Below are 16,662 nucleotides of genomic sequence, written 5' to 3' on the forward strand. Positions count from 1 at the left end.
TACTGTGCTTTTGATCACAACTTCTTTATGTGTTGTTGGATCTGAATTCAACCTGTAGCCAAGTAAATATGTGAAAATTGCTGTCTGCAGATACTTTCTGTCTAACCCACACTGGTGCTTTTTAGCAAAGAGGAATGGAACATTTTCAGTTTCCAGATGTGCAAACCTGGATGAGACATACTTCAGACAGACAAGTGGCTCCCATAGCAGCCGATGACTTCTTCAGAGATTCCGACCTGATTTGAGAGGCTGAATACAATACAAAGCCACCGTTTTATATGTAACAAATGTTGCCGACCTTGTTTTATATTAAATTATACTTCTAATGATAAAAGATTTTAAAGTGGAGTGAATGTGTTTGAGAAGTTTGGGCTGCATAAATGGTTCAGGAATTTAAATACGGGTTTAAATCTCTATTTTGTCTGCGTCTATCATGCTTCTGGCTTCGCTCTCTGTAAAATAAGATTATGTGGTGGATAGGATGGGAGGGTATGAGCCGTGGATCTCTCTCCCAGTCCATCCACGAGGAGGGCATAACGCGTATTTGTCGGCTCAGATGCAGCAGCAGCAGCAGCAGCATCCTCTCAAGAAGCAGCGCTTTCAGCTGAGCCAGTCACTGAGTCTCAGCCCGTCCGTGCAGACAGGATGCAGCTGTCCGAGCAGAACTGAGTCTGTAAAGGTGAAAGAGAGTGAAGCTGAAAACTCTCTCTGATCTCTTTGTTTCTTCATGCCCCCTCTCTCTCCCTCCCCATTTCGTCGGAGTGGTCGGAGCAGATGCAGCTTCACGGCGGCTTCAGAAGTTGGACAGCCACAGATTTGCATGCCATGACTCTTGAATCCGGACATTCCCAAAGGCAGCGCAGCGCAGCGGCGTGGATCATTTTAAAAGCCGTCGCCTCTGTCCACATCACGCGTGTCGGGGAGGGTGATCAACATGTGGCGCTTTAAATAATAATAAGAGTTAAAGAAAAGAAATGAAGGAATACTGATCTCCGTCCGAACAGCCTCCGGGTGATACCTGTTATTTACAGTAACGGAATGAAGACCCTATCCTGAGAGATAATGGATGAGAGATCCAGCAAGCTCATCTTGGTTCCCATCTTGGCAGTCCTTTTTGTTATGATCGGTTATCAGTACATTTGTCCGGCGGGCAGCAATTCGTGCCACTTTAAGTCCGAGGAGAGATTCAGAGGGGTGAGCCTGCTGTCCTCCCCGTACCAGGACGCCGATGACTTCTTCAGAGATTCCGACCTGGACGACGACGGTCCGCCGAAGCTGCCGTCCAAATTCAACTTCACCGAGAGAGACCTGGACCGACACGTGGAGTTCAACATCAAAGGGGACGACGTGATCGTGTTCCTGCACATCCAGAAGACCGGCGGCACCACTTTCGGCAGGCACCTGGTGAGGAATATTCGTTTGGAGCAGCCGTGCGACTGCAAGCCCGGCCAGAAGAAGTGCACCTGCCACCGGCCGGGCAAAGAGGAGTCCTGGCTCTTCTCCCGGTTCTCCACGGGCTGGAGCTGCGGGCTGCACGCGGACTGGACCGAGCTGACGAACTGCGTTCCGGTCGTGATGGATAAGAAGGAGGCCCAGAGGAATAAAAGGTATTACATTAACAGGCTCCCGGGCCCGTGGTATTTGAAAAGCTGCTGCAGGTGATAGACAAAATGATTGAGGAGGAATTTGTGGTAAATGCTAAAACATTGTGTCTTATGCAAAATAATATTACTCGTTTATTTTTGTGACAAGTAGGTGAATGAATTTATGTTGCATTTATGTTATTCTCAGTAAATACGCCCCTATGCAACTCTTTAACCACTTCTAACTTTTCAGCCAGTGTGCTTTGGTTCATTTCATTACAACCTCTGTGTCTCCATCACTTTAAGGCTGTTTCAGTTCGAACAATCAATGCAAAACAAAACAATGCAAAAAAGTGGTGCTTTTTTTTTTTTGACAAAAATGTTTCAAGACAGACTTGTTCAGCTCATTTTATTTCCCCTGAACCACAACATTCAGTAGGCACCATTTGAATCACATTTTCACCTTTTGTTCAGATAAACATGAAAGTGGGTATCAGATTTGAAGGGCCACCTTCTGAACAATATTAAATGCCCTTTGATAACCAGATAAAATCTTTGGTAAAAATAACATCTAGAAAAATTTAGGGGAAAACAGCTCTGTGCACTAGCTTGCGAAGAGGGTCAATAAGTGTTGATAATCGTGAACTTTTCTTCCTCTGAAATTTTCATGTATTTTATTGGGATTTAGTGTGATCTAAAAATGACAATACTAAGATAACTAGAAACCCACCAATACCAGGTTTTTCACCTAAACTGACTGGATGAGTAGGGAGGGCTTTGATGCAGCCAACAAGCCCATGTTAACCATGGAGGAGCTGCAGAGATTCACAGCTCAGGTGTGATAAGCTGTCCACAAAGTTGCAGATAGAAACCCATTGTTGAAAGAAAGTCTCCTTTAAAATGTGCACAGGTCATGCAGAAGAGTGAAAACTCAAACTCAGTTTCATCTGGTCAAATTTGATGAAAATTAATCTTTCTAACCTATATTCAAAATGCTATGTTGGGTTAGCAAATGGTGGTGGTGGCATTACGTTGTGCAGATGCTTTTTGTCCACTCTGATAAGGAAACTGGTCAGGACAGTGGAAATTGAAGAAAATATGTCACAGCGAATGCAACAAATGCAGGGAATGCTTTAACTTATCCAGTATTACTGAATTTGAGCTACACAGCAAAGACAAACTGAATAAAAATTACAATATCTACATATGCAAATCTAGTAGAAGCATACTTCAAAAGCTTTGCAAATGTAAGTGAGGCAAAATATACTCATAAATGCTTGAACACCATGTTTCTATTTTAATCCATTTCAGAATAATGAACTATATTGTGTTGGTCAAAACAAAACAGTTTGATGTTTCTTGTTGTAAGATGACAAAATGTCTAAAAGCTCAAAGGGCCTTAACACTTTTTTAAGTTCATAGCCCTTGTTTTGTCTGAAAACCTGGACTGTGTCTGCAGGTGTAATAAATCCGAGGCCAGTGGTGGTTCCTGCATAAATGAAGCCTGTTTTTCTGCTGTCCTTAAACCAGTCAAAATAAAGAGAAGTAATCCTGGCGTGTGATAAAATCCCCTGCTGTTCTAAACAAAGCATGTAAAATATAAAATAGATATTTTGTCTTTTTTTGGTACTGAAGTTTACTTACCCCCACACCTTGCTGACCTTTATCGCTGTCCATATTGCCTAATGGTGTCTTTTTGGTTTATAAAATTAATTAAATTGTCTTTTTTTTTTTTAACAAAATCATGATTTGTTGCCATCTCAGCTGTGACTTGCTTCAAATTACAATTACTGCACAAGCTTGATGTTATCTGAGAGAAAAAGCAATGAAGACAATAATTTAAAATTCACTGGGTCTATTTTAGACTGTTGTATCTGCTGCAGAGACACTTGCAATTACTGGCATAAAAGAGATGCAAAGAGGCACGTAGCAATGAGTGCACAAGCGACATACTATGTATGCTATATGTCCATGTGTCTATTTTTCAGGACAGTAAGCAGATTTCAAAGCAGCATCAGGTTTCCAGACTATTCATTAAACAAGAACATTAAAAAGTCAGTGTGCCAGAAATGCACGCAGCACACGGAAACCAAAACGTCTCGTCACATAAGCTGGATTTCTGAACTGCGTAGAATGTCCTTCCTCTTTCAGAAAAAATACAATCATCCAGCAAAGCACGCAAGCACATGATTTATTTCTGCTGTGCCAAGTGTTTTCTGTACTCTGGGAAGTGCTCGCTGGATGCGACAGCTCTTCATTTCACAGCTGCAGCATCTGTTCTGCACTTACAATCCTCCCGCTGCTTGTTCTTCAGTGGCCTCCCGCAGCATCTTTTCCAAGGTTTCTCCTTCTCAACAAGACACATTGCAGTTAGATTTTCTTTCTGGTCAGCCATTATTTTTTGGTGGATTATTTTTTTTGAGGGAAATTTGCTTACTGAAAGGAGTATTAGCATCATGTATTATGATTTTGAAACAAGCATTAGCCCAATAACACATTAATTAATTAAGTAATTGGTCAGAGTGAAAATAGGACCATAATAATAATAATAATAATAATAATAATAATAATAATAATAATAATAATAATAATAATAATAATGGAGGAACTGGGTTCCGGTCTAAGAAAGAAATTAATATAATTGACTTTTATTTGATTTCACAGATTTCACTGCCAAGTATTTGTTGGCAGTGAAATCTGACAACAAATACCTTTGAGGTTGCACTGAGAGAATACAAACTGAATGTCAATATCAATTCAGATACCCTGCCCTTGTATTGTGGGTGCACACTCCTCAGATTGACTTTCCTCACACATGCAAGTTGCCGGCTCCTGCGGTGGCAGTAAGAAGAGGTGAAGGAAGGCTGCGATGGCATCCCTCGCGTGGCCTTGCATGGCCTTTTCAGCCAAGCAGGGTGCGGCGCACGGTGAGTCAGCTGTGCGGCCCAGGAAAGGTCAGGCGTGTCAGGCTGGATCAGTGCGCGTGTCCTGTGGCGTGGCGTCTCTGGAGTGCGCTGTCTGTCAGGGGAGAAGTGGAGCAGGCAGGTCGACCCTCTTCGGGGGCATTGTGGAGAAACAAACCTTTAAGTGCTGTCCTCTTAAGTTGCTTTGGTATTACTTATCTGTTTGCATTGGGATAGGGCTCACCGAGCAGGTAGTTTTCCTCTTTGGGAAAAAAATTCTAAAGGCCTGCAGAGTCTGAGGAGTGCTGGAAGAATTATTTCTGATTGCTACATGTTCATTATCCAACTTTCCAGTCTGGAATTACTCATGTAGATATATTCAGTGTGACACTGGGATGCAGCACAAGGAGCAGCTTTGCAAAATTTATTTCATACAAATGCAAAGAAAGATCTTGAGTAAATCATGTTCTCGGGAGTCTATGTAGTAAAAGGCTGCACTTAAAAATCACAGAAATATTTGATAGGGCTTGCCATCAAAATCAAAACAGGTTTATTTTGTTTCTCACTGTTGCATTTTACAATGCACTTTCATTCTTTCATCCTCAAACATCTGTCAATGACACAAGTGAAGCAGCAATAACACAGTTGAGGAGGCAAAACTATAAATCATACAGTTTGAAATCTTTACACTTAGAAATACAGAATATACCTCAAATAAATCAGTGTCACTTACAGTTGTACCTTGGTTCTCCAAATCCTTTTATAGATGTGTAGAGCAATTTTTTATTTTATTCTCACAGAGCTTTATGATAAACAAAAACAAAAGAAAAACATGTGCGAAAGCTGTATGCATTGCTGCATAGATGCTTTGTGACACATCCTTTCAGTCCATTGTCTAAACAAGCACAATCAGTAGACTATACTAGATGTGCTTTTTTAGTGATGCTCCCTCCTATAGCTGAAACAGAGCTATAGGAGGGATATATCACTTATTGCTTTGCAAAGTCATTACTGTTAAGGAATTGATTATGAACATCTTTTTAATACAATGGATAAAATGTGGAGGAATAACCCTTTTCAGTGAACTGATGTAAACTCACCATAATGCAGACATATTTTTAATGCTTCAAACTTGTATGAGATAAAGTCACACTGACACAGGTGAGGTCAGTTGTTTATCCTCATCATTAAAATGTGTGGTTGTCATCACACATTTGTCATCTTTTATGCAAGATATAAATATCTCTTATTACTATCTAGCACAGCTACAGAGCTCTGTAGATCTGTTTTTATTTTCCATCCAGACATGAAAAGCACTTTAGACATTTACACGTCTATATAGTACTGAGTTTAAGGCAATCCTGTTGTAATTATTTGTCTTGGTTAAATGTAGATTGATTGACCACAACTGGGTTTAGGGTTGGATCCAGCAGACAAGACAATTGGTTAAACTCATTGCTACCAAAGACTGAGTTTAAAAGAATAACCCCTAAAATTTATGACTGAATATAAAATATTTTGGTTAAAGTTGATTTTGAATTTTGTTTAAATCTGCATTAAAAAGTTCAGTTTGGTAAACATAGTCAACAACAGCATTTTTTTTTTTAAGAAAAGACAACAAAACACAACAAATCCAAACGTAAAAATTAAATCTTAGTGATACTTCATATAATGTTGCACTAGTTTGCCCTATTACTTAGCAAGTTATATGATTAACATTATTGTAAATGAACCAACTCATATTAAGACTAACAAAACAATACAACCCAATACAATACTGTCATTATTCAACATAATTCTATCATCTTACCATTTCGTATTTCATCTTGTGGAAGATTTTCCGCAGCATCTCGTCAAGAGGGTGTGTACTTGAAAATGGCAAAGTAATGATGGGACTCTTTATCTTTTTTCTATATCAGCAAACTCAGTGACAATGTTTACTTAATGTTTGATTAAAGATGTCTAACTTCTGTCCAAAAATAGTTTTTCTAAAACAAAGATTAACCCGGCCTTTCTGTTTGTGTATATTTTCTCAATGTGTCGGATGCTGTTGATGCAATGCCCACTGTAGATGGTAAGCCTCTAGTCTAAAACTATAAACTTCTTCTCCACTTCTGGCCAACATTGTTACTTTGATTTGCACAAATAGATGTCAGAGCACTCCTTGCTGTGTCACAAGAGGAGATACATTTATATTAGCAAGCCATGCAATAGTGATGCAAGTCTCACTTTTCTCCACATCATCAGTATTTTATTGGGGAAGGTTTAACAGAGTATTTAGCTGTCAAATTGTTATTTTGAGAACACAGTTTTTGATGATACTCAAACTCTAAAAGAAAGAGTGAAAGCTAAAGCTAAGCACTAGCAAACATTGATTCATTGTGATCTGTTGACTTTAACAAATTATTTTAGAAAACATTGTTTTACCTGACAAACACTGAGATTATAGACAATGTAGTTGTTTCAATGATCTGGCTGTATACTCCCAATCTCAGGTGCTCTACCTTGCTTTTTCTAAGAAAGGCATCCACATATCCTGCATAGAAGATCTTTGTCAAAAAAAATTGCTCACTCCATACTTTATCTGGAATTACAAGTGGTCATACATGTATTTGTTATATTCCCTTGAAAAATACCTTCTTTATTCAAGACAACACTCCATGTCCCATTTACAACAATAGCCCATCTGACACAGCAGGTTCAGATAATATAAAATCACTCATGCGTGGTTCTCACTTCCCAGTTTTAAGAGAGCTGTGGCTAAAAAGGCTTTCTTGTTGTCAAATGTGCTTTTAAAATAAATTATTTACTTTGGAAAAACAATGGAAAGGCTGATTATGATTGATTTATTTTTCATACTTTTAATATTTAAAGATTTTAAAGTGAAAAATAAATCATGCATCATGAATTTTGAAACTCTAAAGTATGATAATTGCTTTTTAAGTCAAATAATGTATTTTCTTTACTGATGACGTGCCTATTACAGAAGCCAGTTCTCATCACTCCACCCAAAATAAGATTGTTCAAATGTATGAAATAACTCCCTTTTGTTAAGAAATGCTAATAGAACTTTTATTAACATGACAAAGACAAAGCAATGAGATACATATATTCATGTAAGTATCCACTCTATTTGGCCTTATCCCTTTCAAAACAATTCTATTTGCTTCCCTGTTTTACTTACCAGCATGCCTTGCAGAAAAGTTTAAAAATCCTTCAGTAGCACAGTTTCACTCTGACCTCTTCAGAGAAATCAATTTTTATTTTGAGTGCATTTATTCACATGAAGAAAACAATTCAAAAATGTTTGAAACAACTACTGGAAACCCACAAACATAATGGATACACTTTTAAAAGTGTATGCTTTAATTTTGTAAGAGGATCAGCTTAAATTAGTAATGTCTAATTAACTCTCCCTGAAGTGAGTAATGTGATGTCACAGGGAGGCCTATTTCTTTTAGGCGCTAAAATCTAGGCAGGATAAGGATCTGAGATTAGCTGGCCAACAAGCACAGTGAAGAGGATTTTAAAGGTGGTAAAAAAGAAAGAAAACCCTGGGAGCTGACTGTTAGAGAAAGGAAAAGGTTTGCTAAACTTTACTACCAGGTTATCTAAAATTATGTGCTTAGGTCAAATAGACTTAGCTCTTTGGCAGTAAGCTCCACAGGTAGTTTGTCAATAAAAAACTGCAGCCAAATGCAAAGCATGGTGGAGCATCTCTGATGCTGTAGGAATGTTTCTATTCCAACGTGCTGGGAAGCATGCATGGGATTATTAACTTTTTAAATACTAGAAGATTTTACATGGAAATCCAATGAACTCTACCATTGAGAATTGATTACCATCGGGTGTTTTAGCAGGACAATGAACTGAAACACATGGCCAAATCAACAAAGAAATAGTGCAGCGGAGATAAAAATACCTCTGTGGTTGTTTAATCAGACGTTGTGAAATATTAACAGAGAGGAGGAAGTCCTGTGTTCTGGGTAAAAGGGTGACACCAAAATGTTGACAGTTCTGGTATAGTGCCATTATTTTTGTTTAAAATAACATTTTTGAACTTTACATTTTTTGTCATAACACTAATTGAATGTATTAAAATTAAGTGGAGGATTTTTTTTTTTGTAAAATTAATGATATGATAATATCACTACTATAAAAGAGGAGTTTCTGCATTTTAGAGATTCCAATTATGGTGACCATAACTGTAAGTGAAAAACACTGAAAATGTCCCATCAACTGTAGTTTAATTGGAAACAGATCCAATTAAAACTAAGTTTAGTATTATATTCTCAGGTTAGTAAGAGGAGGCTTGCTTTGTTGCCCCACTTGAACCTTCTCAGAGCAGCTCAAATATAAAAGTTTAATTTAACATGGTCAGACAAGCGCATGGATGAATACCGCTGTAGCACATCAGGGATTCACACGTTTCCAGCTGTTCCTGGCTGTGTTCTGCTGCTCTGGAAAGAGGTGAGAGTGCAGGACTTTAATGAGACAGCGAAACAGCAGCACAGCTGACGCCCTACGGTCACAGATCAGCTTGAATGAAGGAAGCTGGGCGGATTTACAGTTCTGGGCACATCGTTCTGATGTAGGAGGCAGAGCGCTCATCAGTATGACGGGGTGTTTATAGTGTGTGAAGCTCACAGTGCCCTTGTAGGCCATCCAGGGCACGAAGATTGCTTTTCATGTGTCATTAATTCAAGACGTCATTGCTGGCAGGCCTGAGCAGTAATTCAGTTGGTCTGATAATTAAGTGTTACCTCCAGAGAGAATGCAGCGGCATATGCGAAACACTTGTTTAACGTCATAATAAATATTTTTCACATTTGACTCAAGATTTGCTTAGGAGGAAATATATTCCATGAAACTTTAGCTGCCAATTAAAGCTCAGTAATTTCTGTTTCTTATTAATGTTTATTTTGAATTGATAACTTAAGCAAATTTCTGTGATGCTGCAAAAGTGTGAAAATGTTTTTTCTTAATTCAATTAGAGTATGCACATTCATTGAATATCTAAATAAACAAATGACTCATATCTCATATCTGCAGTTATAAAATATACTTTAATGGATATTTGTCAATATTCATTTAGTTTGGGAAGTGGGTCTGTGTCTATTTTTATCTTCTTTTCTAAACGCCACTTAAGATAATGAAAACTAAAGCTTGGCAGAAAATATCTGCTGGTCAGGCAAATATGATTTTCCAAGAATCTGATTCAGCTCTTTTATTCTAAGAAGTGGAATGTGTTGCACTTCAGCGATGCATTTGTACCCCTTCGAAAGATGATACACTCCCCTTTATGTTCATTTTGTGGAAAGCAGCTCAGATGCTCCTGAAATTAGGGACACAATGATATTTGTATGTAGGTTACACCCATTTCTTGTATCTCATCTTCAAAATGGGAAACTTAGGAGAAGCTATTTAAATAAGGCTTGATTCTGTAAAAGGCTTTAAAATAAATAGATTTTCCCACCACCTTGCCCATGCCTACAGCCAGAGCAATGATTAAAAAGTTGCAAAAGACTGAAAACTGACTGGAGGAGCACTCTAATTTATCTTACTGACACACACGTGCATAGTAGAGGAAGGTTAGGAAGATAAAGAATGTCTCAGTGTTGGAGAACTGGAGCAGTCTTTTTATGAGTGACATTACGCTGGCGTAATAAAAGATTAATTTATTTTAAGGCTTTCAACACATCTTTACCAGTGATGCCAATGAAAGTGGTGGGGACCTTTGTTCAGACTTGGTGTGCCTTGACAGATTGACATATCAAAGAGGAATAGTATGACAGCATAGGTGACTGGCTGCGTTGTTTCTCTTTTGGTTCCTACAAGGGTCGACGAAAGGAGCACACCAAGAATAACCGCGTCTTTAGTTGATTTATTGTAGGAAACCTGGAGAAAGGTCATCTGTCCTTATTTGGGGCAAGCTGATGACATGTAAGTCATACAGTGGGGAGGGCAGGTGAAGCAGCTCCTCCATTTGGATTCAGAGACTCAATGAGCTCCTTGCACACTTAAAGTGTAAGTGCAGGTAGAGTCACCTTCACAGACTAATCCTCTGCTGCATGATCGTGCCACCCAGCAGGATTAAATTCTCTGTGTTTTTGATGTTGTAACAATTTGTGCTGGCTGGCGGTATGGTGCAGCGACTAAAACTTTTAAAGTGCCGCACCTCTGAATGGCCCCACAAGGAGAGCTACAACGACATTTGTGTATGAGAAATATTGCACCAAAATTGCCCACAGCATGTGAAATCTGTTCAGCAAATCGAATATTTACTGCTGGGCTCCTCTCCATCTTTTCTATTGCGTGGATGCAGTCAGACTTGGGAGAGGAATCTGAATAATCTCACTTAACAGATTGAAGTCCAGATTGTCTCTTAAAATCCTGCATTTATAAATAGGTTTCTTCCTCTTTTATTTAGTAAGTTGTTTAGATGTTTGAACAGAACCACACTGTGTTGCAACTCTTTTTCATTCATTTTTTATTTAACGTGTACGGTTTCTTTTAATAAAAAAATATGTATTTTTTTATGCTTTGTCATATTTGTGGTTGTAACATAAAAAATGATAGATGGTTTTCAAAATGTTTCACAAATAAAAAAACTGAGCATTTGTATTTAGCCGTTCTGAGTCAGTAGTTGCTGTAATTTGCAGCTTTAAATCTCCTGAGGTATCCATCTATCAGCTGTGCGCATCCGCACACCGATTGTTTCCTCTGCTCTTCTGTCTAACATGGACCCTACTGAAAGAAGAGCATCAATTTTCAAGCTGTGCCAAGATTCTCAATTGGGTTTAGATCTGGATTTGGAGCAGGCCATTTTTATATGTGGATACACTTTGATCCAAACCAGTTCTGGCTACATGTGGTCCTTCTTAAGGTTGAACTTTCACCCCAGCGTCAAGTGTTTGGCTGATTTTAATATGAGTCTCTCCCATATTAAGTTCCATTCATCCTACCATTAACTTTATGCCCAGTTCCACAGAGGTTTCCCACATCATGACTCTGCCACTGCCAAGCAGAATAATTGTGTTCAGGCTGAGATTAAATTGCACACTTCTGGATTTGAACTACAAATTACTGGATCTTATTTACAAATATCTGACCGTGGTTGAGAACAAATGTATTTTTATTCTTAAAAAAGATAATAAAAGCCATAAACTCCCTTGTTTCAGGTTGTCACATAAAATCTCACGAAAATGCTTCAAATTTAGTGGTCGAAATGTGTTGTGAGTATTTATTCTTCTGCAAGAAACTTTAATATTTAGAGTGAAACAATTTCAAAGCTGAATGTTGAATTAATACTATTCTAAAACTATTTTAATAACTTCCATTTTCTGTGTTATGGGAATCAAATAGTAGTTTCTTTCTCAGTTGAAAAGAATTTCATCCTTGGAAACAATTTCTGTTCACACCCGTCTACAATGCTGCAGTATAAATCAAGTCCCGGGCCGCAGTGTAATAAGTATGCATTAAAAAACTGTCTTTATAAGCGTACGGTGCTCAAGATTGGGGTAACATCTTGTGACATCACTGTGTGCTGGAGTGGAACAAATAGCATTATGTCTCAGCACGTTTTACGACACAGCACATCAAGCTCATGGTAGGAATCTGATGTCCCTCAGTGTGAGTCATTCCCTCTCAACATGCCAGATGAATGGCTAAAAGACAGAGCTTTTAAATCCCACCCACAAATCCCGGGATCACTTAACTTCTCATCAGTCCCCATCCAGCGAGGATGAGTTGACCACGATGTGCTTCATTCATCATTCCGTGTGAGGCTCCGTCTCTCACTTTTGGAAGCCGAGTTGTGCCTTTTGTTTATCCTCAAGTCGGCCGTGATGAGAGTAAAATGTCCTGACACCGGTGGCATTTCCTGCACTTGGTGGTGCCAGGCATGTCTGTGAATCAAAAGAAGTCACGGAGAGGGGAAACGGCATTAAGTGTCTTTGAGTACCTCTTCTGAATGATCAAAATGCGTCTCAGTGTCATCAGGGGGAAGATTTTTCCATTACTGGGTACTTCAGGTTTGACTCTATATTTGAGTATAGTACTGTAAATGCAAGCGAACCTATCATGTGCTTCTTGTGTGTGTATACTGAAACAATTGAAAAAGCCACTTTGATAGCTTTCAGTAGCAGTGTTGCTATGCACTTGCAATGTAAAGTAGGGTTGCTATCATGACTAATGGACCAAACCTGGGTCTTTTATCGACTTTTACAAAAAGAGTCAGGGATTGATTTGACTGCTTATGCTGCCGCTATTCTCTCCCTTCCATTGATACGGTTTCATAGCTATTTGTAAAACTGCAGTTGCAGCCCTTTTTTAACATCAGGTGTCATGTTGAATTTAATCATATTCGGCTCAGTCTGGAGCCAAGCTCTGTTTTTCTTTGAAGTTTGGCTCACCTTGTCAGGTCTATACAGCATGTTATAAACAAATATGTATGTGGGAGCAACATTTAGGTTTTGAAAGTTCGAGATGAGAAACACAAGTGTTCACAAAGTTGCTGCATTATTTTCGAGACCACTTTGCTCGCCCGCACCAGTAACATTCTGCAGCAAAATTCTGATTTGAGTCAAAGTGAAAACCAAGAAATAAGGAACAGCTGTCTGGTCAAACAGATGAAAGCAACATCAGTAAGGAAGACAAAAAAAGAGAAGGGTTGGCAGAGTTTTGCAATCAAAACTTCAAGCTGGAGTAGTTTTTTCCAAATATAATATAAAGGCTTTGTCACATTAATGTTTCTTGGTGCTGCCTTTCTTGGTAACTAAGAAATTTCCAAAATGTAACTGTCACTATATTTTAACCATGAGTAAAAAAACTAAGCCTTCAATGGGTTCTATTTTACAATAATTTATAATAGAAAAACAGTAACTGTGTTGCTGAAGAAATATATTTTTAAAGCTTAGAGTTCAAAATGTTGTATTTTTTTTTCAGTTTTCAAAGTAACATGTTGTTTTTATGCCATTTTTCTTAAAAGAGAACAAGTATGTTAAGCCTACATTGGCGAGCTAGTTAGCCATCTTAAGGTTAAATAACATCATTCAATGTATAAGTACAATACATTTCAATGCATTGATCTGAATCGGTCAAATTTAGAGAAACATCTTTGTTTGGATGTGAGAAAGTGACTGTATTTTGCTGGCTCATTAGCAAGATGCAGATGTTTTTAATAAGTGGCAGAAAACCAACTGTGTTTTTAAGAAAATAAATTGCTTTTCAAATGAAATAAAATATAATTATTTCTTCTTTTACCAGTCTTATCATATAAGTTTTTAATTTTTTCTTTATCTCCAAAGTGGATCGAGGTGGATGTGGTAGATGTAATTATTACGATTTTTCTCTGAGAAATGTGTTCAATATGACACGTTCTACGAAAAATATTTCTAAGATGCTAGAATAATGTGTTTGGATAACTCTAATGGGATGCATCTGAAGTTTCTGTCGGCCATAATTAAGAAAGCTAAGCAGTCAAACCTCCTACTGCGATGCTTCGAAATATTAATAGAAAAACTGAATGCATTGAAAAGATTTTTCAGGTTGCAAAAACAAGTATTTTGAATTCAATGTAAAAAACCAGTTTCACAACAAATTCAATTAAGAGTGCTTCATCGGATTTGCTGTCTGAAACTGAGTCCGGAAGCTATGTCTTATCTCTTTAAGTGAGAAAAGGACGCAGAGTAGCTTTGAGCAACCGGTTTAGCTCAAGACTGTATCCTTGCAGATGATTGATTCAGGTACAGTGAGGAGGCAGAGGAGAAATCGGGCTTCGGGCTGTGTCCGTTAATCACACGGCGTTACCACACAGAGAGCATTTATCACCAAATACCAAAAGGATTCAGTTATGGGGGAAAACTCAAACCAGTCTAACTGCTTATAAGTAATCTATCATATGCCACAAAAAAATAAAATAAAAACTAAAAAACAGCTCTAGAGACTGGCTCCACATCCATTTCCCCTGGAGGATACGGATCCTCCCAAAGTAAAGCCTTGCTCGTACAATTTAGGACAAAATATGTATTGGGTTTGTTGAGTGATCAGATGGAAAATTATGTTTTACAAAAGTGATTCTCCTGGTGTTTTTGTAACTAGAATCAATCTCTGTCAAAGTGACAATTGTTAGGTTCAGAAATACATTTTCGGTAGATTTCAGCCAGGTGAACCAGTTTGAATTTCAACACATCTGTCCTGCTGGTACACTTCTCTGCACTACTGCCCTGGGCAAGATTCTCCTTCTGCACCTAGAATATTTATTAAATTTTATTTACTCAAGAGCGACAGTGTGAATTGAAGAACAATCTGAGTAACATGAGTGTAAATGCACTTAGGTGCATCCTGAGGCTGAATTTGTATGTAGGTTATACAAATAGATTTTTAGTATATTCTGAGAAAACTCCATATATTCTTTAACAGATAAAAACATGGGATTTAAAAAAAATCTGAAATTAATGTAGTATAATTTAGTCCAGGTCATACGCATCATAATGTGAGTTAATTATTCAGGATTCTAGTGTGTGGTTGTGCTTTTGTGTCTTCCCGGAATAAAATTCAAGCCTGACTGACATTATGTAAATATTTTTACAAAGAGATGCATATCAGAAGAAACATGATGGTAAAATTAAAAAGATTACTTTAAAAACATAATTCTAGCAGGGGTGTGAATAATCTTGTGCCAAAGTGTATATGAACAAAGATGAATTGATTGATTATCCTCTCCTGGCAGATGGCCACCTTGGGCAGTGAGCCAGAATTGTCTGAACTTATCCTAATTGTATCTCATATATCCATGGGTTTCAATTCATATTTAATTTAGATTAATCTTTATGTTTTCCATGCAGGAATGGCTCTTTTTTTTAGCTTATACGTAAAAAATTACTTAGACATATCACAATCTATTGCATATTTATGGACTCTATGGAAAAGTAGATTAAATTCCTCTCAACTCCATTTATTTTAGTCTGCAAGTTATAAAATGCCTGTGTGCTAAAACAATAATGATTAAAAAGAATAACATAAACACGCTGACAAGATTCTAAGACACTTTCATGTTGGGGTGAAGCAAAAGAGATGTTCCTAATATTGCAGGTAAAGTGCTTTCCAATGCTGTGGGGAATTTGAACTTAATTGTGAAGTACCTAACTTAAGTGTTATTTGAATAATTAGTTTAAATGATGTATAATTGGCCTAGCGGGTGGATGTCAGCGATCTAGCTCTGCTTCCTGAATCTAATAAGAGAACACATGGCGTGTGATGACCAGAATTTGAGATGGAAAACATGTCGGATCCGTTTCAACACCTGGAAACTCTCCATTGCGCGTATGCCAATGTGTTGCTGTTTTGCTAATTTTTTTTAGGTCTGACAGATGCGAGCTGTAGTAGGACTAAATCACTCTGGCCAGCAGGCTAAGTGACCTTCAGAAGCCTTGCTATACATCCAACAATCTCTTAGTTCACTTTATAATGCTTAAGAGTTCAGAGATGGCTGTAGAGATGTTCTCTTGCATTCGAAAGACAACGATTCATCGATGCATGTTTGTGCAATTTGATCAAATGCGTCACTATGAAAAGGGCTCGAACATGCGCACACAAATCCAGCTGCTAATGAAGAGCTGGAAAGGCTCGCCATCAGCGGCTAATTAGACATAGGTCTTCTTGTCAACCAGAAGTAAATGTTCCACTATATATTTGGGTTCAAGAACCATCTTGGTCAAATATTTGAAAAGACAAATGAAATTGCCAAGAACCACAACCACAGATCTATATATGTTTTTTTTCTTATATTTGGCCTTGAGTATTATGGTGCACAAGCTGTACTCCCTCCTACGCGCGTTTACCATTAGCTATGATAATGGATTTCTCAGTGGGGCGAGGCGGTATGTTTAGAGACTGTGAAATAATGAGATTCTCTACAGCAGGACGTTCCTTATGGTTAGGGTGGCGGCTAAAGCTTGTTAAAGACTAAATGGAGTTATTGAGCTTGCAGGCCAGTTAAAAGTCAGTCATTTAATATAAAGAAACCTACAAAAGTATTCAGTCCCCTTCATTATGTTTGATGATGTTGCAACCAAAAACTTCAATGTTGTTTGGGATTTTAAACCAAGTCAAAGTAAATGAGACATAGCTTTTCTATTTGTTTGTTTAAATAAATACATCTGTAAAAGAAGGTG

At 37.9% G+C, this 16,662-nt stretch overlaps 1 protein-coding gene across 1 annotated transcript in view; it reads left to right on the plus strand.

The window, feature by feature from the left end:
* The first annotated feature begins 626 nt into the window (after positions 1 to 626).
* The window catches only part of hs6st3b (heparan sulfate 6-O-sulfotransferase 3b), a 72,717-nt gene continuing 56,681 nt past the window's right edge, over positions 627 to 16,662 (plus strand). The window contains exon 1 of the mRNA XM_055031437.1: positions 627 to 1,607. Within this exon, the coding sequence (XP_054887412.1) occupies positions 1,063 to 1,607 (545 nt within the window). The 5' untranslated portion in view covers positions 627 to 1,062. The remainder of the gene's footprint in view (positions 1,608 to 16,662) is intronic.

This window comes from Poeciliopsis prolifica, unplaced genomic scaffold (genome assembly GCF_027474105.1).
Source record: "Poeciliopsis prolifica strain line A6 unplaced genomic scaffold, Auburn_PproV2 SCAFFOLD007, whole genome shotgun sequence".
Taxonomy (NCBI): domain Eukaryota; kingdom Metazoa; phylum Chordata; class Actinopteri; order Cyprinodontiformes; family Poeciliidae; genus Poeciliopsis; species Poeciliopsis prolifica.